We start from the raw sequence: 24,196 nt of genomic DNA, 5'->3' as shown, positions 1-24,196 counted from the left end.
ACCCAGAGAGAAGACTGTGAGAATTGAATGTGAATCACAACTTAACATTTTCACTCTTTTTCTTGTTATTTGTTTGCATTTTGTTTTCTTTCCCATTTTTTCCCTTTCTGATTTGATTTTTGTTGTGAAGCAAGATCACTGTATAACTATGAATGCATATATTGGATTTAACACGTATTTTTAACATGTTTAACATATATGGATTAATTGCCATCTGGAGGGAGGGTAAAAGGAAAGGGGGAGAGGAATTAGAACACAAGGTTTTGCAAGTGGAATGTTGAAAAATTATCCATGCATATGTTTTTTTGTTTGTTTGTTTGTTTGTTTTGTTTTGTTTTGTTTTTTGCTGAGGCAATTGGAGTTAAGTGACTACTTGTCCAGTGTCACACAGCTAGGAAGTGTTAAGTGTCTGAGGCCAAATTTGAACTCAGGTCTCTCTGAATTCAATGGCTGGTGCTCTATCCACTGTACCACCTAGCAGCCCCTCATGCATATCTTTTGGAAATAAAAGCTTCAATTAAAAAAAGAAAAAGGACATTTAATGAATCGAAAAACTTTCAGGTATTTGTCACAAAAAAAGCAGAACTTCAAAAAAATTAAATGTATAAGATCCAAGACAAATATAGAGTACACATTAAAGATGAATTATAAGGGACTCAAAAAGATCAAACTCTTTACTTCTCATATGAGAAAATATTGTCAGTATTCTTATGACTCATTAAGTGAGTAGTTTGACAGAAAGGCTTAGGCTAATATGGAGTGTATGATGGAGTAATTCTACAAGAATAAAATTATATAGAGATAAAAAAGTTGTAATTTTCATACAAATGAAAGGAAGAACTGAAAAAGATGACGGAAGTTGGAATAAAGGGCTGGCAAGCTAAAACCTTTCTCTCATGGGAATGAGTTAAATAGCAAACAACAAATAAAACTGGAATAAGATTTAATTTTAGATAGAAATAAGAAGATAAGAAGATAGGGTAAGGGATAAAATTTTAGAAGCCTTAAGAGACGAAATAACTGAGAAACTTTTAGAAAGATAACTAGATTAAAGTAGACGGTAGGGGCAGAAAATAAGGGGGAATCTTAGAGGGATAGATTAAGGAATAAAAGGGCAAGGTAGCAGATAACAATAAATTAGATGAGCTATGAGGGATATGCTAAATAGGGTGAGAATGACAATGAGGAAAAATAGGATGGAGAGCAATACACAACAAATTAATAATAACAGAGAATGTGGACAGGATGAATATATTCATAAAGTAGAAATGCATAGCAGAATGAATTAAAAATCCGAATTCAACAATATGGTGCTTTCAGGAAATACAATAAAAATGAGAGAGACACATAGAGATAAAATAAAAGGTTGGAGCAAAATATATTATATTAAAAACAAAAGGAGGGGTAGTAATCATGGTGTAATATAAAGGTAACGCAAAAATATAATTAATTTTAAAAAATTACATTATCAGCAATTTTTTTCAATATTGCTTTAGACTATTGAAAACAATTGATGTTTTATTGATATAGATGTACATATTATTGATAAAATAATCCCAAACACAAACTGCATGAGCAGAAACATAAAAACACTTTGTATATAATTCAAGTCATTTTTAAATATTAGAGAAACAGTCATTGTTCATGGGTAGGTACAACCAATAAAAAATTTTTTTAATGATAACTTTACCTAACTGTTATATTTATTCAATACCATCCCAATTAAATTACTAAAGTTATTTTACTAAGTTAGAAAAAATAATAACAATATTCTTTTGGTAGAACAAAAGATCAAAAATTTCAAAGAAACTAAAGGGGAAAAATGTAAAGATAGGAGATTCAGCGGTAGTAGACTGTAAACCATTATTATAAGGCTCTAAGAGCAATGGTGGAAATTTTCAATTACTTTACATTAAAATTCTTTGTATAAATAAAAACAATGTAGCCAAGATAAGAAGGGAAGCCAAAACTTGGGGAGAAATTTTCATAGATAATCTCTCAGACAGGGTATTATTGTGATGTAATACTGTGGTAATAAGAAACGATAAGCTAGTTTATTTAGAAAAACATGGAAAGAATTGGACTTATAAAGGAAGATGTTATCTACCTCTAGAGAAATGAGTGACAAACAGAAACATCCATCATATGGTCTTACATATATGCATATGTGTGTATATATATATATATATATATATATATATATATATATTTGTGAATATGTTATGTCTTTGTGTGTGTATATATACATGTGTATATGTATATATAAACATATTCATGTTTAATAGTAGCCTTCTCTAGGGAAGGTAGAAGAGGTAGGAAGAGAAAAAAGTAAATATGGAGCAGAAAATAAAAGAAAACTTTAAAAGAAGAACCAACCCAGGTTGCTTTGAAAACAATGCCTAGTATTAATTACATATGCTTTCATAAAATGGAAATCTCTTGCTCTATACAGAATTCTCATTTATGCTCTGCTCTGTATATGGAAATGTACCTCTTCAGAAATGAGCCAGTGGTGTTTGAGTATGTTTAAGAGAGCCAGATTTTAGTTCTAATATCAGGACAAATTTTCAATCAAGAAATGAGATGCTTCATAAGGCAGTGACTTCCCCATCCCAGTAGGTCTTTTACTGGGGAGGCAGATGCCTACATTTCAGGGATATAGTAAGAATATTCCTATTCAGGGATGGTCAACATGGTCAGTCCCTAAGGCCTCCGAGAAACAAGCATGGCCTCTGCATTTCCAGTCTGTGGATTCAGTGAATAAAGCAGGGGCCACCTTTATGAATTTATTTATTGATTATGACAGTCTTTCTTCATCAAAGCTTTGTCTTGTCTCTCCCCAAGTTTTGTTCATCTTCCTGACTCTAGAGCTGAGCCCTTTAACATAGACAAAGATAAATGAATAAACAAGAAAACAAACAACAGAAACAAAGCAGGGGCAAGGTATAGAAAGAGAAATGTTTACCATCTGCTAGGACTAGAACTAAGGGATTCTTCAATGGAGTCCTTCAGAGACAATGTGAGAAACCCCTAAGCAAAGACTTTCTGGTCATTACTCAGAAGAACCAATCCCTACAGCAATGGCAATGTGTGAGACTGGTTCCTAAACCCACCTCAAGAAGGAATCTTCCAATCTCCTTCCTCAAACTTGTGTTCCTCTTTCTCTCCCTACTTCCTCCTCTGACCACCAAACTTAAGATGCTTACCCCAAAGAAAACTCACAGGGGCTCACCTGATTGTTTGTAGCTTGCAATCCTGCTTTGCCAAGACATTATGCAGAAGCTCTACTGCATCCTCGTGAATGTCAGTATCAAACAGGTATAAGCTTTTCAGGTTCTCAGCAAAGAAAAAATCCAGAACATTAACAGCAAAACCTGTAAGATCAGATATTCTGAAGGAAACAGAAAACCAGAGAGGGCATGATCAAATTACATTCTCCAAGACTGATTCACTCCCCATTTGTCAGTAGGAAAGATCCTGTTGCATAGAACACATTCAGTTTCTTTGAAAATCCTCCTTTCCTAATAAAGTACACATCATTTTCCACTCAGATTTCCATAAGTCCCTACAACTGTACTAGGGCTAGTGGATTGGGACAGAGATGAAGTCGGACCTTTGGTTTCACTGATGTAGATAACTTTATGGTGGGGAGAGCCTCAAAATAAAAATTAATAGGTGCATCATCTTGCTGGTAAATTTAGAAAAATGGAGAAAAACAGAAGAATTGTCATAGGACTGGAGAGGGACAAATGCCCAATATTTAAAAGGGAGAGAAATTCTGTTCTTCAAGTAAGAGACCAGGGAGCTTCACTTGGATTCCAAAGAAAACTTACTTAAATGTATTTAAAAGGGTTCAAAAAATCAACTGAGTACAGGATGGCTTGGCAGTTTGTTTAACATGATTTGGATTTTATACGTGTGTATGTATAATAAATTCAATATAAATCACTTTGTGACAAAGAAGCCAAGAAAATATTGAGGGATAAGGGCAGTCAGGTGGTGCAGTGGATAGAGCACAAGCCCTGAAGTCAGGAGGACCTGAGTTCAAATCTGACCTCAGACACTTAACACTTCCTGGCTGTGTGACCCTGGGCAAGTCACTTAACTTCCATTGCCTCAGCAAACAGTTCAAATACTTTCAGTACCTAGTCCTTTCAGTCTGAATGCTTTGCACCCTTTTCCTAATACACACCACACCTTGCCAAACAAGCACTGAGAGAGACAGAATCCACAATAGTAGAGGGAACAATCTTTCTCTGTTTTACCCTGGCTCACTCACTCTCTCTGTTCCAGCCAAAGGAGATGACTAACACCTCTCTGACCTTGCCATCCCTGCCACTTCACAGACTGAGTCCAGGGCCAGGAGGCTTCAATACCTCCCCGACCTCTCCTAACTCTTCCCCTGAGACAGGAGCCCCAGTAGCAATGGTGATGACAGCTCTGCCCCTGCTCCCCCCAATCCGGGTCAGAAGATGACGGGCTGAGTAGGCCCTGATTTTGCAGGTTGTAAAGGTAGGAAGCTGCAGGGAAAGAACAGGAAGGAGACCTTTCCTCCACACAAAGTAACGCTCACAAGTAATATTTATTCACTAAAACAGTGGTTATTTCCCTCCATTATTACCTATCAGTGCAACTCATCCTTCTCAAAGCAGAACGAATTTCCTCTAGCACAAGAAACATAGAGTGAAAGCAACATTAGGGGGAACTTTTATCCATACCTGGGGCCTGATTGAGGGAAGGTCAGAGAAGTCAAAGTGGGACATTGGAGGGAAGCTGGCACTCACTGGATGTTCGAATACTTACAAAGTGTTAAGTCATTAGAGTTGATAGAGACAATAGTTATCTAATTTAGCTCAGTATGATTGATCTGATCATACAAGGAGACGTTATGGGCCAGAACTTGAAACAAGGTACTAAGTAGAACTGATAGAAACAATGCTTGTGTTCACACTTTTAGAGAGCTCATATAAGCAAGAAGCTCTTAGGGCCAGAGAGCACTCTGGGAGGAAACCCATAATCCCACTCTCGGAGAAGGAGCATAAATAAAGCTTCAGTGAGCTAGTCAAGTCAGTTCAAGAGAAGCCCTCTCTCGGAGATGCAACCAGATTCATTCATCCCACTGTCGTGGTTGGCCTCCTGCACTTCCCCCACTGAGACCAAGGCTGGTCTGAAAGGCTCTCCAGAAAGCTGCCCAGCCCCAGGCAAGGAGACAAGACTCAGAAGGAGCACTCTGGGAAATTGAGAGCCAGAAACCCTCTCTCAGAGGCAAGAGAGATTCATTCCATCTTCCACCTTTGTGCTGGCTGGAGGCTGAAGAAAGCAGAGGCAAAAGACAATTGTAAGAGCTCTTGGAACCAAGCAGAAAGATAGGCCTCTAAGAAAAACTAACCGGGCTATTTTGAAAGGAGAAAATAAATGTTTGCATTTGATCAGCTGGCTGCATTTTGGAGTGATTATTACTTTAACTGAAACTAAGGCTGCCTCCAGAAAACCTCCCCGAGAAACCTGCTCCCAGAGAGAACCATTATATTTTAAAGAAGAAAAACACCACAACTCAACAAATTGGCCCTAGAGCCTGGTGAAGAGAAGGGCCTACTGCACCAAATCCCTAGAGAAGCCATAATGGCTAAAGCCTTGCCCAGACCTCAGAAAGGCAATCTGCAATCACCCTCCCCAAGTCCGTGTGGCTCTTACTGTTTACTGTCACTTTCTGTCCCTAATCCCTGGGAGGCTCTGAAGAGAGGAAGTCTATGAAGACTCACCTTAGTACCTGCAGCTGAGAGTTCTTTTTTCTCAAGGTCTCACGTGGAAGTTTCATATCATCCTTAACAATTTCACCTTTCAACTCGAGGCTTTTCAGACTGGGAGCAGAGAAGAGATGCTGACAAGAGGAGTAAGTTACCTTGAAGTGTGCCAACCTGTAGGAGACATATGATCACAATCAAAAAGGAATCTTTTTTTTCCTCCAGGATTTACTTCTTTCTTCTTTTTCTGGGAAGGAGTCAGAGCCACCAGTTCTTTATAGACACTCTCCTCTGACATCCCCATTGAATCCTAAACACTTTAATTTCCTTAAAAAGTTCCCCTTCCTAATATCTTAATCTCTGAGCCTATTCTTCCCATTCTGAACCTCATGCCTGTGCTATATCGGATCAACTACATGACATAAAGAAGGCAAGAAAATGAGAAACACTTGAATCTGACTGGGAATAATTAGGAATAATAATGTGGGAAAGAAGAGAGGAATTCATTTGGATACCTATTTCTTGACAAGAATAATCAGTGTCTTTGGCATTTCCTCACTGTAGCACACACAGGCTGTATGTACACACATAATTCTTCTTATTTTGAAAAATGTCTATTGGTGAGCCTTGCTTTTACAATACTTTCATTTCTAAATAAATCTCCCCATCACCTGCTTCTACAGCCATTACAAAGAATAAAAGAGCAGGGAAAATATTTCCACAAAACTAACCAACATGGGATACAAGTTTGTCAGCATACACAACATTAGACATCCAAAGTCCTCTCTCTTCCAAAATGAAGAGAAGAAAGTATACTGATATCTCTTATTTGGGATAATATTTGATCATAAAATTACCTATGTGCCATAGAGAGCATAGCATGCAGCATCCATTCATGTAATTCTTTCCAGGCCTTTCTAAAATCAGCTTGTTCCTCATTTTTTATAGACAATAATATTCCATTATCTTCATATACCACTTGTGGAGCCATTTCCTAATTAATAGGCATCTACTCACTTGCCAATTCTTTGCTACCACAAAAAGAGCTGCTACATTTTTGCATGTGGGTTCTTTGTCCTCCTTTATAATTTCCTTGGGATTCAGACCCAGAAATGGCACTGCTTGGTCAAAGGTATGCACAATTTTATAGCCCTTTGGGCACAGTTCCAAATTGCTCTCCAAAATGGTTAGATCATTTTACAATTCCACTAACAATGCATTAGTATCCCAGTTTTCCCACATCCCCTCCAATATTTATCATTATCTTTTCCTGTCATCTTAATCAACCTTAGAGATGTGAGATGGTACCTCAGAGATGTTTAATTTGCATTTCTCTAATCAATAGGGATTTGGAGCATCTTTTCATATGACTATAGAAGATTTTAATTTCATTATCTGAAAATCATCTGTTCATATCTTTCGACCATTTATCAATTGGGGAATAATTTGTATTCTTACAAATTTGAAACAGTTCTTTATATAATTCAGAAATGAGACATTTATCAGAATCACTGAATGTAAAAAAATTTTCCAAACTTTGTATTTCCCTTTTAATCTTGTTTTTGTTGGTTTTGTTTGTGCAAAAACTTTTTAATAAAATGTAATCAAAGTTGTCCTCCAATTTTTCAGAGGCTGCAGGATGGAGAGAGTAGAAGAGAACTAGATTTTCCTTATGTCTATTTTCTCTCTCTTATTTAAGAAATTTCAGGAAGGTGATTGATCTTGTTCTCATTTAATCATTGTTATGGCTAAAATTATCATGTTTAGATCATATAATCCATTTTGAAAATAGCTAGGTAGTTTGGTGGATAGAATGCTGGACCAAGAGTCAAGAAGACTTTTTTGTGTTTAAATCATGTCACAGACACTTAATAACGGGGTTACTTTAGGGAAGTACTTAACCCTGTTTTCCTCAGTTTACTCATGTATAAAACAAGCTGGAAAAGGAAGTGGCAAAGCACTTCAGTATCCTTATCAAAAAAACCCCAAAGTTCACAAAAGGGTTCTCAAAGAATCAGACGTGACTGAAATGACTGAAAACCAATCCATTTTTAGCTTACTATGGTATGTAGTACGAGATTTAAACTGAATTCCTATCAAATTGCCTTCTAGTATTCAGGCTAGACTGATCAAAAAGAGAATTTTCCCTTACTACATTATATTCTTAGCTTAATGCAACAGAGGAATGTTATTTTCATATTTCTGTTTATTCTTTATCTCATCCCCTGTCCATAATTATTCCTGTTTTAACAACCACCAAGCAGATCTTATGCTTTATAATAGAATTTGAAAAAAATATATAAAATTTGAGGTCTTATAAGGCCCTTTATTTGTATTTTTTTCCTATCATTTCCCCTGAGCTTGAAAATTTTCATTAACAAAATGAATTGTGTTGTCACTTTTTTCTGATTCTATAAAATATTTCCATGATAACTTAATTGGTATGATATTAAGCCTTAAAAATTAATTAAGGGATCATTGTCATTTTCAACTTGTAATTACTTATATCTCTCTTATTTCTTTAAAAAAAAATTATATTTATATGAATCTTATTTGTATATGGGTAAGTTAACTACCAGTTGTTTTCTGCTTTTTTTTTTTATTGTCAATGGACTTTGATCAATCAATAAGCATTCATTAAGTACCAGGCACTGTGTTAAATGCTAGGAATACAAAAACAAAAGTGAAACAGTCTGTTCCCTCAAAATCCTTCTATTCTACCTATAAAGAAGAAAATTTTATACAGACAAAATATAAGGTCTTTAAAGACATGGATTGTTTTTTCTCCTGCACTATGTATAGAACTTGGTACAAAGGAGATGTTGCTTGTGGATTTCATTTAAAAAAAAAAAAACAGAAAAAAATCTAAATTATGTGTTTTTAATAAATTTTCATATATAAATAAATTAAAAAATATTTTAAATAGAATAGTTCATAGTTTTATCCTATGTATATACATAAGTGTAATATGTGCTATATGTTTATATATGTAATCATACATATAAGCATGTGCATATTTCTATTTTACAAAAATACATGATTTGCTGACAATTTGCAGAGGCATAAATTTTCTGCCTTGCTGTCTTACCAATGCTAGAGTAAGAACATTGGATTTTGAGTCAGCCAACCTTGATTTAAATTCTGACTGCATTTTAGTCAATTAATATCAGTGAGTCTTGAGTTTTTCATCTATAAAATGAGAGGAAGAACGTTTTATTCTCCTTTCCAACTCCAAATGTATGGTTCTATTATTAATTAGTTTCTTCATTGACTCTGAGGTTTTCATATGATACCATCATATAATCAATAAATAGAGATAATTTTAGGTGTTTCTTTTCCCTACTATTCAAGTCTAGACTGATCAAAAAGAGAAATTTTTATTATTACGTTATATTCTTAGCTTAATCCAACAGAGGAATGTTCTTTTCTTTTTTTAATAGCTTTTTATATACAAAATATATGCATGGGTAATTTTTCAACATTGACCCTTGCAAAAACTTTTGTTCCAACTTTTCCCCTCCTTCCTTCAATCCCCTCCCCTAGATGGCAGGTAGTTCCATACATGTAAAATATGTTAAAGTATATGTTAAATACAATATATCTACATATATTTATACAGTTATTTTGCTGCACAAAAAAAAAATCAGATTCAATTATTGTTCTGTAAGAAATGACCAACAGGATGATTTCAGAAAGGCCTGGAGAGACTTACGTGAACTGATGCGGAGTGAAATGAGCAGGGGCAAGAGATCATTATATACCTCAACAACAATACTATATGATGATCAATTCTGATGGACCTGGCCATCCTCAGCAATGAGATGAACCAAATCAGTTCCAATGAAGCAGTAACGAACTGAACCAGCTACGCCCAGTGAAAGAATTCTGGGAGATGACTGAAAACCATTACATTGAATTCCCAATCCCTATATTTTTGCCCACCTGCATTTTGGATTTCCTTCACAGGCTAATTTGTGCAATATTTCAGAGTCTGCTTCTTTTTGTACGGTAAGGTGACGGTTTGGTCATGTATACTTATTGTGTATCTAATTTATATTTTAATATATTTAACATCTACTGGTCATCCTGCCATCTGGGGGAGGGGGTGGGGAGAAGGAGGGGAAAAATTGGAACAAGAGGTTTGGCAGCTGTCAATGCTGTAAAGTTACCCATACATATAACCTGTAAATAAAAGGCTATTTTAAAAATTAAAAAAAAAAAGAAAGAAAAAAGGAAAATCGGATTCAGAAAGAAAATAAAAGTAACCTGAGAAGAAAAACAAAAATGCAAGCAAAGTGTAACAGAAACAGTGGAAATGCTATGTTGTGGTGCATACTCATTTCCCAGTGTTCTTTCACTGGGTATAGCTGGTTCTGTTCATTACTGATCAATTGGAACTGATTTGGATCCTCTCATTGTTGAAGATAGCCACTTCCGTCAGAATTGATGCTCATATAATATCGTTGTTGAAGTGTATCTCCTAGTTCTGTTCATTTCACTTTGCATCAGTTCATGTAAGTCTCTCCAAGGCTCTCTGTATTCATCCTGCTGGTCATTTCTTACAGAACAATAATATTCCATAACATTCATATACCACAATTTACCCAACCATTCTCCAACTGATGGGCATCCATTCCAATTTCTACCCATTACAAAAAGGGCTGCCGCAAACAGTTTTGCACATATGGGTCCCTTTCCCTTCTTTATTATCTCTTTGGGATATAAGCCCAGTAGTAAAACTGCTGGATCAAAGTGTTTGCAGAGTTTGATAACTTTTGAGCATAGTTCCAAATTGCCCTCCAGAATGGTTGGATTCGTTCACAACTCCAACAATGCATCAGTGTCCCACTTTTCCCACATCCCCTCCAACACTCATGAGTACTTTTCCTGTCATCTTAGCCAATCTCATAGGTGTGTAGTGGTATCTCAGAGTTGTCTTCATATACATTTTTAGATCAATAATGGTTTGGAACACCTTTATATGACTAGAAATCATTTCAATTTCTTTACCTGAAAATTGTCTGTTCATATCCTTTGAGCCTTTATCAATTGGAGAATGGCTTGATTTCTTATACATTTGAGTCAATTCTCTATATATTTTAGAAATGAGGCCTTTAACAGAACCTTCATCTATAAAAATGTTTTCCCAGTTTATTGCTTGCCTTCTAATCTTGTGTGCATTAGTTTTGTTTGTACAAAAGCCTTTTAACTTGATATAATCAAAATTTTCTATTTTGTGATCAATAATGATCTCTAGTTCCTTCTTTAGTCACAAATGAGGAGTGTTATTTTCTTATTATTATGATTATAGCTTTTTATTTATAAGATAAATGCTAGGTGATTTTTCAGCATTGACAAGAGGAATGTTATTTTCAAAGATTTCTGTTTATTCTTATCTCATCCCCTGGCCTTAATTATTTCTCTATTTTAACAACTACCAAGCCGATCTGATAATTTACAATAGAATTTGATGTCTTATAATGCCTTTATTTGTATTTTTCCTATTATTTCCTGAAACTGAAAATTTTGATTAATAAAATGAATTTTGTTGTTACTTTTTTCTGATTCTATAAAATATTGCCATGATAACTTCACTGATATAATATTAAGCTTTAAAAATTAAGGGATCATTGTCATTTTCAACTTCTAATTATTTATATCTCTATTTCTATAAAAAATTATATCTATATAAATCTTATTTGTATATGCATAAGTTCATTACCACATGTTTTCTGTTTTTTTTTTTAATTCTCAAAGGACTTTGATCAATCAGGAAATACCAGGCACATTGTTAAATACTAAGGATACAAACACAAAAATGAAACAATATGTTCCCTCAAAATCCTTCTATTCTATGTATAAAGAAGAAAATTTTATACAGATAAAACATAAAGTCTTTAAAGGCATGGATCATTTCTTCTCCTATGCCATGTACAATGCTTGGTACAAAGGAGATGTTACTTGTAGATTTGATTTTAAAAAAAATCTACAGTATTTTGATATATAAATAAATTTTAATCGGAATACTTTATAATTTTATCCTATGTATATACACACATCATATGTATATACATATGTATAATACATTCCTATATATATTTATACCCATAATCATACATGTAAGTATATATGTATTCATATTTTACAAAAATACATGATTTGCTAATAATTTGCAGAGGAATAAAGTTTGTGCCTTGGTGTCTTACCAATGCTACAGTAAGAACACTGGATTTGGAGTCAGCCAATCTTGGTTTAAATTCTGACTGTATTTTAGTCAATTGATTTTAGTCAATTAATGTCAGTGAATCTTGAGTCTTTCATCTGTAAAATCAGAGGGATAGATCTGTAAAATCAAAGGAAGAACATCTTGTTCTCCTTTCCAATTACAAATGTATGATTCTATTATTAGTTTCTTCAATGACTCTGAGGTTTTCATAGGATATCGTCATGTCATTAATAAATGAGATAATTTCAAGTGTCTTTTTTTCTTTTTGCTATTACTGTACCTTTAATTTCATTATCTTTTTGTTGTTGTTGTTGCTATAATTACTATTTCTAATATCAATTAATAGTAGTAAGGGTATATCCGTTTTCCCTCTTTTTTTTCTCTACTTTTCATTGTCCTATTTTTCCACTCATTTAGATTCAGTTCTATCCTTTCTTTGCCTACAAAGATCTTTCTTTTTCACACCTCAGTTCTTTACCTCATGTTTCCTACTCACACACTCATGGTTACCCCAGACATGGCCCAATTTAGACTTACGTCAGTTTTTCCAGTTTACAGTTTGGATGGTTTAGTTCCTTACAAAGGTTTTCCATACATGAATCATCAAATTCTTTGCTGCCCAGCATTAACTCCTTCAGGTTTGGATTCTTGTTGACCATGGAAAAAAGCTCTTGCCAAATGCCAGCAGGTAAACCAAACTCAGAAAAACTAGAGAAAAATGAGAAAATTTTCTATTGGTATCAGTGGCAATCAAGTTACCTCCCAATATTAATATGTGTTCCTGTTTTTCTGAAGGGAAAAAGTGAAAAGGCCCTTCCTTGTAAATTGTAGCAGTTTTCAAGGAGAATAGAAGTGACATTAGCTTGGGACTCCTAAGGCTGATATGTCTTAGACAAACCCAAATAGTGGCTCACTGCAGTTCCATTTGGCCTTCACTCAAACTCCTGCCTCCTCCTCAACACCTTTTCTTCCTAGTTTTGTTACTGGAACCCTCCAATGCTCGGTGGCAATGCTAAAACCAATATCCTCCCCATGAAGAAAATGTTAAATTTAACCACTGCAAACAAACAAACAAACAAACAAATTCTGCAAATGACTAAGACAAGTACATTGAAATATTTTTTAAAAAATTAAGTTTGAATAGCAATATACAATTCACAACTCAAAAAATGCAGAAAGGAATGGAATAATGTGATGTAAAGAGCAAAAAGAGCTTGAGATTCAACACAAGGTGATTTAGTCTGCAGATCAAAACCTAATCACCAATGAAAAGTATACCAAGTTTTTCAGTAATGGAAGCACCGGAACAATCCTCTAAGAAAGAAAAGTGGGATAAAAGATTAATTCACACAAGTTCACATAGTAAAAGACAAAACTGAGATGCTATCCTAGGTCCAATCTGATTTGTTCTGTTATTTATCAAAGCCTTTATAATACTCACTCTTCTCCCTGATTACACCAATATACTCAGTTATATTCTTGCTCCATTTCTGCCTTAGATTCTTTTCATAACTTGGTCTTCTTTGGTCCATAGAGCCTGATACCATACCTCAGTAATCAACTGCAAACTGTGATTATGCTTCCATACTTCTCCTACCTCAGAAATTTGTGGGACAAAATACTGTGTCCAGCATTAAGTCATTTAAACTCACAGACAGGAATGAGGAGACTATTCAGCTCTTTCTTAGCCAGTGGCCCTAACTTTCCTATCCACTTGAAAGCTCAGGAAGGACAAGAGCTTCTCTAGCTTTATACAAAAGCTCCTCTTCTATTCCCAGCTCTGGAGCTCCTACAAACCAGCTCCCAGAATCCTCAGCAACTGCATCCCTGCACCAAAAGCTTTTCAACGATAATTACTTCTTTCCTCTTTGCTGTTAAAATAAATAAATAGATAGAAAGCATTTATATAAGGCTTTAAGGTTCACAAAGCACTTTACAAATATGACCTCATTTTATCCTCACATTCCTGGAGCATCTTTATCCTTCCCACAGTCACTAGTGCAAGGGAGAATATCTTATTTAGAATCCAGCCAAGGACCTGGAGAGCAAGCTCTTAGCACTAACAGCCACACAATGAGTCCTACTCTCCCTCCCTTCTCTTCTTCCTGCTCGGGCCCCCTCAACCAGGAACATTTTTAAAGCTTCCAAAGCAGAGAAGTGATGCCACAATATCACTTACTCCCCTAGCTGAAGGCTCCCAAAAAAGGGACCACCTGTAACACACACCAGAGATGGGATTGACCCTGGACAAAAAGGGAAAACTGCTGGACACAGACCTGGAAATTTGTATGACCCCCCTGCACTACTTCCCTGTCCAGTTTCTTCTCCTCCTCCTCCTCACTCTGCAGTATTTCAGAGGCCCAGTGCCCTTTAATTCATCTCACCCCAGAATGTCTCCCTGGCTTTTCTTTCTTTGGGGGCAGAGAATTTTGGGAACAAAGAAACAAATTCCGGGTCTGTTGCACTTTGTTCTTCTTTGTGCCTGTGCAGCAAACAACAGTCGTGTCCTTTTCACCATTTATGTGACAAACCCACTGATGACATGCTGGTTTGAATTAGTGCCCAGGTTTTATCTTTTCCTGGCAGAGACAAAAAAATCATCTATTGGGGATCCCTTTTACAATTGCAATTTAAACAGCCAGTAGCATCTGGCTCTTTGGTCCCAAAATTCTCTGTCCCCAAAGAAAGAAAAACCAGAGTGACAATTTCTAAAATGATTATTTTTAGAAACCAAGTTCACTTTGATACTTAGAAGATAAGAATTTTTTGTAAATCCCTTTTAAATATATATAAAACATGTATTCATAGTTAATATGGCTACTAAAACATAGCTGGGAATATTTTGAATTCATATTGTAAAACAGTATTACACCTACACAATTCTAGAATTTGCATAATGATGATAGATGACATGCAAAGGCAAACTTACTTATTTCTTCTCTAGATGGTGTTTTACTTATGTTCAATAATAACATATGAAGTACAATAATATAGTAGAATTACTGTGAAGTATATTCTATTACATTCAGAAGAAAAATACTACATTCTTGTCATATCGAAAAATTTAACAATATTGTATCAAAATTTATTTTAGACTTGATGTTATGTTTTCAAAGTGTGCATATTTAGAATATGATAGTGAAGAATAAATATTCTTTTTGAAAGGGAGCCAAAAGGACCCACTTACAACATAACCTATTAATATTTTGTAAGGCAGGGCTCCTTTTTGGGGAGTCAGTGATAGAATCAGTTATTTCCAATTACTTTAATAGATTTCTATATGAGGGAGGGATCATACTCAAGTATTTAAACAATAATTAAAGTGCTTTCAAGTCTTTTTATTTGAAATTTTAGTTGTTAGGATTGAATTTAAATATGGTATTCACCTTCAGGATGTATTAACAGTTTTTATAGGAAGTGAAATATTCTATAAACAAAGTATATTGCACCTACATATTTAAAACAAAGGGGAGAATTGGACTGCAAAGTATATTACAACATGAGAAATTCTATTAAAGTTAACTGCTAATAATAAAACTGAAAAATTAAATTTAATGTACTTGAAAGAATGTATTCGGTTATAGTTACTTTGCTTTAACTGTCTAAATAAGGTCTCCTGAAAAATGTATTTGATTGTAATTCATGATGTGGGGCTTTGGGGACCCTTACTGGGATGCAAGGGTTGATGATATGCAACTTATGTTGAAAATTTTATAGAATCATTTACACCAATTTCATAAGTTAAATGACATTTAGACAAAACTCACAACTGTCTACTTTGTAAACTAGCAATTTATAAAACCTTGATTTGTAGCAGATACCTAGTTGTCATTTTATAAAAATATAACTTGATAAGATATTTGTACTTTGTAAACCTCTTATTTTCCTTATACTTATTTCCAAGAACATTCTTTTTGAGAAATTAACACACTAAATATGGCACCATGTGTGTTTTATATAGACTAATATCTCTTGGGAGTAGATATGCCATAGAATCATTGTTCAGTATTACTAAAATTTGAAAAAGAGATAAATGAAGTACTTATGCTAAAATTAACAGCTGCAGGGACTCAGATCACCATTAAACATACATGAGTGCACAAGACTTTTGATTTAAACAAGTATGACAACTTATGGTAACATGGTGTCATTACAGATATTAGTTTTAGCATATTTCTATAAATACACACACTTAGAGGACATTCTGAGAAATGTGATAATCATGTAAAAATTTCTCTAATAAAATTTAAATAGTAAAGTTAAAAAAAAGAAAGAAAGAAATGAAGATACTCACAAGTATATTTTTCTTGCCCTATAACAGTGCTTAATGCAGAAAGTTACATTCAGGGCCTCATACTGGTTGTAAACATGTACTTTAATTTCCTGGATGTTATCTAGCACCTGTGTTACAAACTCAGCATTTTGAGTCTCACATAAGTGAGAATAAAATTCTTGGAGATAAATCATAGAAAAATCGTTTTGTTCATTTATTTTGGATTCTCCCTGAGCCCACTGCAGTAACTGTGACTTGATTTCCGGTGACATTCTGCATCTGAATTTTCTCTCCAGCTCCCTTGCTGTCTCTACATTTAGGAAGCCAAACAGGAAGCGGACCACCAGAACCACAAAGCTGGCATTAAGCCCGCTACACTCCTCCAGAAGTTCTCTGACACCTGTGATGGAGGCATCAGAACTCTTCATCCCTTCTTTCTCTGTGCTCATCACATAGAACATGGCAGCAAAAAACTCTTGGAAACTCAAGTGAATGAAGCTGTAGCAGTGTTCACAGTCACTGTCTTTCTGGAAAATGTTCATGTCTAAGAAAGCAGAGACATCAGCCACCTCCAAGTTATTCCTCCTGAGGTCCTCTTCCTCAAACAGCAGTTTCCTGTCCCAGATCCCCTCAGCAGCCAAGCGACACAGACCCCTCAAGTGCTGAGGGATGAAGTTCTTGTCATCAGGGATGATTAAATTGGAAAGATAACACATGTAGAGGGCAGTGGTGGTTTTCAAAGCCTGGACAGGATCTTGTCCTTTCTCCATCTGCTGTTTCAGGCAAGTGCAGACAATCCAGTTCATCAGGGGAACACAGCACATAGTGAATAGTGTGTCATTGCCTTTTACTACATAAAAGGCTTTTCCACCCAAATGTTTATCTCTGAAAAATTTGCAGAAATATTCCTTCCTCTGCTGCACCGAGAAGCCCAGGATCTCCACATGACGTGGACTCTCTAACAAAGGACTAAATTTCCCCAGAGCAGTGAGTCTTGTTGTGAGCAGCAAGCAGGCTTCAGGGAGCAAGGTTTTCCTCAGTAAGCTGCTGAGTAGGATGGGCACTGGCCTCTGCTGCTTCCAGTCTTTGCATAGATCATATCTGTGCTCGTTACAAGGGAATTTCAGTTCATCTAAACCATCAATGATGAACAGAAGTCTCTCTGGCTGGGACATGATCTCTGCCATGGGAGCCTGGGGGCCAGGCCAGTCATTGGCAATTAAATCAGCAAAACTGATTTCTCTCTCTCCTAGTGGGTTCAGTTCTCTGCAGGTGAGATAGAAAACATAGTCGAACCTCTCCTGGAAGAGGTTTCCTTCTGCCCAGTCCAATATCACCTTGCTGGCCAGGGTGGTCTTCCCAATACCAGCAGCCCCCTGCAGCACAACAGTGCGTGGTTGGATACCTGTCTCCTTAAAAGGATCAAATAAAGATACTGTCTCTATAAGCTGCCCTCGCTCCTGCATGACCTTAGCATGTTTCCCTCCATGGACAAGGAGCTCATGATGTTTCTGTTCCTTGTAACGATAACCTCGAAGAAGCAGCAGCTCTGTGAATCGGTGGTGAAAGAGCTCATGCTCCCCAGGACGAGAGTTCCTCTCCTTCATGAGCTGGAATTTCTCTTTCATTCGTTCTCGGTACTTATTTCTTTCATCTAAAGTCATAACAAAGAAAACAGAGATATTCAGGGTTATATTTGCTGGGTCTTTGGGAAATGTCCCTGAGATCATGACTAGGGCATTACTGTTCCCAGAATCCACATAAAGGTGAAGTTGTACCCCCTGGGTTTGCCCTTTCCTCAATCTGGTGTCCAAGGGAAGCCCCCAAAACTCTCCTGCACTTCAGTTTAAGTGATCTTTCTGAAACAAACACAGACCACATCAGAAGCCTCAATGTCTTTGTCTTGTTCACAGGACAATGTCTAAGCTTACACCATATTTCAAGGCCTTATTTATCCATCCTTATTTTCTCCCAGCTTCCCCTTCAGGAGCTTCCTACCCTCCACTGCATAGTCCATGTTATGCCATTGAAATCCACAAGTCAACTTCACAAAAATTTATTGCCTTCTATATGACAGGTAGTTTCTCAAGAGTCAGGGATATGAACAATGACAAAAAAAATATCCAAAACCATTTTTTTTTTATTAACTTCTAGGTTGTATTCAGAACTTTCTCTGCCATGCCTGATGGTAGGTATCTCCTCCTAAGTTTTGGATTTTTTTTTTTCATTTTTCATCTTTCCCTACGAGAACTCCAATTGTTACAAGACAGAGACTATCTTTCTACTTTTATTCATTCTTCTAAGCCTTAAGCACAGTAAGCATACAGTAAGTACTCAGTAAATGCCTGTTGACTGACTTGAGACATGATAAGCATGAGTCCTTTCCCAAAGTGTTCAAATATTCTGCTTACACAAATGATATCCAGATCTAACTCTAGTCTTTTTTTGAGCTCCAGTACCATATAACCAATTGCCTATTGTACACTTCACATTGAATTTTTTGAATTTTCGTCAGAATCTAAAACCCAATACATTCAAAAGTGAACTAATTACTTTTTCCTAAAACTCACCTCTTGGGGACATCACTCAATCTTTTTGCCATGTAGTTTTGCTACGTTGGTGTCACTTGCACTATACACTGTCCCTCACCCTACATATCTAAAAAATTGCCAAGTATTTTCAGTTCTACTGCTTTATGATCTCTTACATTTACCTGCTTTTAAATTTTCACATGGCTGGGGCCCTCTCCATTTTTCTGGTTTCTAAAGTTCTATTTTCTTATATGTGAAGGATCAAATTTTGCTTGGTGGAACTGTGTAACCACAAAGCTATCCTTCCTTACCCTAAGGTATATAAATAAAGCAAAATTATTTACTGTAGAATATATACACATGTCTATACACAGGTCCCCCTAATATTAATAACTCAGGCCTTTATGTTTATATTATATTCCCTGCCTCCAAAATCTAAATTAGTCTTGATATGCAGAATCCCAAGAGAAAAAAAAAACAACCCCAACAAAATCCAAATAAGACAAATAAGTGTGAGGTTTTTGGCCCCATATTAGAGAAAACAACCCTCAGGTATTCTTCTGGCATTTATCAGATAGGTATTACATATCCAGGAAATATTAATTGTGTCTTGAGTTTTCCTTTTCCTTTTCCTTTTCCTTCGAAAATGAGTAAAGTTTCCCCTTCTTTAAGACAAATCCCTTAGATAAAGTGTCTATTTGTGCCCAGACAGCAAAGCTATGACTGTTCATATTTTCTTTATTAGCCAACTTTGATTAAGTCATGGAGCAATAAATTTTCATTCTTTCATCTCCTCCAAAAAAAGCCAAGCACAAATCAGAAAGCATCAGTGCATATAACCCTTTCTTTGCCAGCAATCCCTATATTAAAATCCTGCAAAAGAAAGAAACATTTCCAAAACACATTGAATATGAGGATTTTCCTGTTAAAAAAAAAAAAAAAAAAAAAAAAAAAGTAAAGTCAATAAGCCATCTTTGGCGCTTTCACAACAATGTAATGTGGGGATGTGCCAAACCATCACCCCAATACGGACACAGATTAGAAGATCTACAGTTTCCCATGTTTTCTCTACATAAGTGTATGAAATCTCCATTAGCAAATTTCCTTTCAACAGTGAAATTTAATAGGTGTGTTTCCCTTTTTCTTCTTTATTTCACACTTCAGGGCTGCCATATAATCACTCATTTGGAGAGGCATTTATTAACAACTAGAGTGAACTTAAGAGAAACTGATCAAATATTCTCAATTTTAAATTCCTTGAACTCTGGGAGCCTTCCTTCCAGTTTCTAGAATGAAAGAATCTAAATTAGTCCAACATTCTTTCTCTCTCCTGTACATTAATCTCCTGATTAAATAAGCATCTCAAATCTTCTTCTTCTCCATCTATCATATTACTACATAAGTGACCTTACTAATGACTGATCATGTCATTCTTCTCATCAATAAACTCCAGCACTTCTTATTGGTTCTAGATACTATACATTATGAGTCTGACCCTTTAATTCTTTTACTAAACAGAATATTGCCATCTTGTTCTCCTGAAAGACATATTATCTGTTTTGTCCAAAAATGTAAAGTTCTCTGGTTCGATTTTCTTGGGGTCTCTGGAAGCAGCCTTCCTTTCAGTTCAGTAATCACCACAAGAGCAGCCAGGTGTTAAATACCAAATCCTTGCCTGATGCTGGGCAGCTTTCTGGAGAGCCTTCTAGTCTGGCCTTGGTCTTAGTGGGGGAAGTGCAGGAGGCCAGGCCAGCCACCGAAGATCAAAGATGGAATTGAATTTCTCCCCTTGGTTCTGAGAGCTTAAGCTCCTGCTGCCAGTCCTTTGTCTTCTCTGCCTCTGCCGCTGAGGACTTTCTGAGTCCCAGTTTATATGCTCTACACTGAGTATAAAGCAATCATTATATCACTATGAAACCATTATTTGTTATAAGGTTAAATCAAACATACTGAACCATACTAAACTAAATAACCATTGTCTCCTCAATTCCACTTAGTACCTTGTTTCAAGTTCTGGCTCATAACACAAAAAGACTTCAATTAATTAAACGTTAGGAAAGAATTCCAGGTTCCTTTGATATATCCCTTTACATTTTACAGATGGGGCTCCATTAATGGACAATTTAAGATCCAGATTAACGTGGCAAAAAGGAACTGAGACTAATTTTACTCACAGGCAGTCCTATCATATACATACCTTTCCCTTCTTGGAGCTTTTTCCTGTTTCTTGCATTTATTTGTTGTCTTGGCCCTTCTGTAGGATCTATAATAGAAATGGATATGGCAATGAACCCAAGAGGAAATAAACCAAGAGTTTAAAAACAATAGTAATTGATGAATTTGTTTCTAAAGGAAATATCTTTCCTCTTCTGTTTAATAACTTACATACTTCTGCAGAGATGGCTATTTAGGACAAAAGAAAATAGAATAGACAAAGGTTATTGTAGTTGTCTTAGAGACAATCAATGCTGGGTACCAAAAACAACCTGACAGGTGTTGGTGATCCTATCTCCAAGGTTCTTTGCCCATGGTCATACATTTACCTGTAGGGAGGGTTTTTCTTGTCTCCTAACCTTTCTTAGGCCCTAGGCATCTTAATATCAGATGCCAGAGCAGGGATATTTCCATGTTTACAAAATGTTAACAATAACATTAAAATTTTATTTTAAAAAATTCAGATGTTTCCTTTATATAATACTACAAAAAAGCAAACTGCTGCTTATAATCACATCCCTCAGCTTCAACTTATGCTGTGCCACTAGCACTCGTTTTACTTTATTTTTTGTTTTTTCCTTAAAACAGACATTTGGGCTTATTGAATTGGCCAATATGGGCAACCACAAATGAGGAACATATTCTGTACCCTTTAGAAGATACGATTTAACCTGAAAAATCAGAAATGCACCCATGAAAAGAACAGTAAACCAAGTAATCACCAAGTATTTGTTAAGCACTGACAGTGTGCTAGGCATACTAAAGGCATGTAGAGTTTAGAGGACAGAGAGATCCCTGCAGGCTGAGAGTTATAGAAGAGTTCATGAAGAAAGTAGGACCTAATCTCAAGGGAATGGGAGCATCTTTTGTATTATTATTCAGGTTAGGCAACTAAAGGATCTTGTTTCTTGGTTCTTGTCTGAATTCCAAGTAAATAAATGGGGAATTTTAACATTTTTTTTACCTGAAGATTAATAAAAAGTGGGCAAAACAAATCCACACACACCAGAGTCCTTAGAGGAAGTTAAGTGCACACAGAGTTTGTGGTTTAGACCTCAGTGTTTTCTGATAAGGCTGTATGGGATAAACTGAGTGAAGACCCTCTTCTAGGGATATGGACTTATGCCCTAATTATGACTTGAAACTTTACAAAAACAAGTAGAGCAATAGCTAAAAAGCTGTTGGGTTTTAAGTTGTCTAGAATGAATATTCCCTCTGATTTCCCTCAATTCTTAATTAGCATTTAAGTACATCTTTTAAAGGCAACTTATTCTTGTGTTTCTGGGATAGATTTCTGAGTTTGGAGTATAAACCTGGACTCCCCCAAACAATGGGAGAAAAAGTCAAAGGGTGGGACTCCTGCTTTTAGGGACCTATTTAATCTTGTGTTCTGTAGGTTATATTTTGCACTTCTTTACTGACAAATACTTTGTCAGCTGAGAGATGCCCTGTCTTGAGTGATCTTAGTAAACTACTTTTTGCTTTTTTTTTTACTCTGAATGTTTCTGCTTTTGTGGGCGCTACAATGCCACACAGGCTGAAACTAGTCCGACACACCCAGTGAGAGACGAAACTCTGCTGTTTCAAAAACCCTACTTACTTCATTTTCTCCATTTCAGAACTTCACTGGACCATTCTTATTCTTACCTATTTCTTCTTTCTTCCCTGATCCAGGGTACCTGAATATCAGGTCCCAGAGGGAGTGGGCATCCATATGTAGAGGGCATGGGTCAGCCTCAAACTCTCTGAATGACTATGGGGTGATCTTTTGATCATGGCCCATTCGGGTTATTTGATGAAACAAAATTCTCATCCCTTCTGCGGTGCATGTCACCAGATCTGCTTCTTGCAGATTATCATTCATAAAAAAAAAAAAAAAAAAAGGAACTTCCATCCCTGCTCTCTACTCAGCAAAGACTCTGGTGATTTTGATAAAACACAGCAATCAAATCATCCTCTACATGGGATGTTTTCCTTCTGCTGATAAAATATCTAGTCAAAGCCTGACCCACTTAATTTCATCTTCTCCTTTCTCCACACCTCCCTTTTCTTCTTTCTTCAATCACACCTGAAATCTCCATTACTTCTATTCTCCTATTTTCCACCTTCTTCCTCTCTTTAATTTCTTCCCTCCCCTCCTGATCATTCTCATGCCGCCAGCACTCTCTCCCCTTGGCCCAGACGCTCATCCTCTATATTGACAGGGAACAGTTAACTGAATTCCACTTCTTCCATCTTGATTGTTGGGGAAAAAAACATTGAGATGACCCTTCTTCCCTTTCTCAGCCTTATGTCAAGTCTCCCAATAGGATCCTCTAATCCTGAAATCAAACATCAGCAATCAATGAGTCTAAGTATCTATCACATCCCACGCTTTGAGCTAAGTGCTGGAGACACAAAAATCAAATGAAATACTTAGTGTCTGCAATGAAGAAATTACATCCTTTAGAGGGAAACTACCTATAAAGACAAAATCTATACAGAAGGAAGGCAAGGTAATTTTAGCGTAGGAGAAGCCCTAGAAGAGATCCCCGGGAAAGGAAGCAAGAAGGGAGGGAGGGACAAAGGAAGGAAAGAGAAGGAAGGAAGGGTCCAAGTGTGCAGGGACCTGGGAGAGCTCATTGGTCGCGGTGAGTCCGCAGGCGTGTCCTTACCCAGCAGTCCTTCCTGCCTGGCTCGCTCCCACAGCTCCCGCAGGCCCATCTTCTCCAAGATACTCAGAGCCAGCTCCCAGGCGTCCGGCTCCCCAAAAGTACTGACCAGGAGCTCGGCCAGTTCCGTTCTATCCGCCCCCTCCACTCTGCCCCGCGGGATGCACCGCTCGGAGGGCTCATCCTTTAGATACAGCTTGAATTTCTTCAGCTCCTCCTGCGTCAGGTGCTCCAAGTACCGAACCAATCGGCAGCGGATACCCTCGGCCATCCCGCCCCCTCGCCCCTTTTCTGTGCCTCGGCTCCAGCCTGACCCTCTTTGGGGACGTTATGTGTGTCCGTGGGGAACCTAGGTCACATCATTCGACCTCCTACAATTTGTTTCTTCTTCGGTGGCAGGAATGGCCTCGGGGCTCACTTCGGGTTTCCCCTTTAGTCCTCCCGGCGCCCGCTGCCTCAAACACCATCCATCCTTTTTCCCACCTTTCCCCGTCCCGGGCTTTTTGGGCAGCTCTCCAAGTCCGACCCAGTCTCAGAGCACTTGGGTCTAGAGTAAA

General features: G+C 36.7%; 1 protein-coding gene across 3 annotated transcripts in view; it reads right to left on the bottom strand.

Annotated features, from left to right (window-relative positions):
- LOC105750187 (NACHT, LRR and PYD domains-containing protein 12) overlaps positions 1–23,961 on the bottom strand; it is a 47,428-nt gene extending 23,467 nt beyond the window's left edge. Inside the window, exons 1-6 of one of the 3 annotated variants that reach the window (XM_031962044.1) lie at positions 23,643–23,961; positions 20,972–21,037; positions 16,265–17,897; positions 12,508–12,678; positions 5,763–5,918; positions 3,233–3,391 (exon numbers count right to left, since the gene is read on the bottom strand). In XM_031962044.1, the coding sequence (XP_031817904.1) occupies positions 3,233–3,391; positions 5,763–5,918; positions 12,508–12,678; positions 16,265–17,897; positions 20,972–21,037; positions 23,643–23,910 (2,453 nt within the window). In that variant the 5' untranslated portion in view covers positions 23,911–23,961. Of the gene's footprint in view, positions 1–3,232; positions 3,392–5,762; positions 5,919–12,507; positions 12,679–16,264; positions 17,898–20,971; positions 21,038–22,635; positions 23,584–23,642 lie in introns of those variants that run through there. The other 2 variants (XM_031962046.1, XM_031962045.1) reach the window with 2 other exon arrangements.
- Positions 23,962–24,196: the final 235 nt, after the last annotated feature.

This window comes from Sarcophilus harrisii, chromosome 3 (assembly GCF_902635505.1).
Source record: "Sarcophilus harrisii chromosome 3, mSarHar1.11, whole genome shotgun sequence".
Taxonomy (NCBI): Eukaryota; Metazoa; Chordata; class Mammalia; order Dasyuromorphia; family Dasyuridae; genus Sarcophilus; species Sarcophilus harrisii.
Note: the sequence above shows the minus strand (reverse complement) of the source record. Positions and strands in the feature narration are given on the sequence as shown.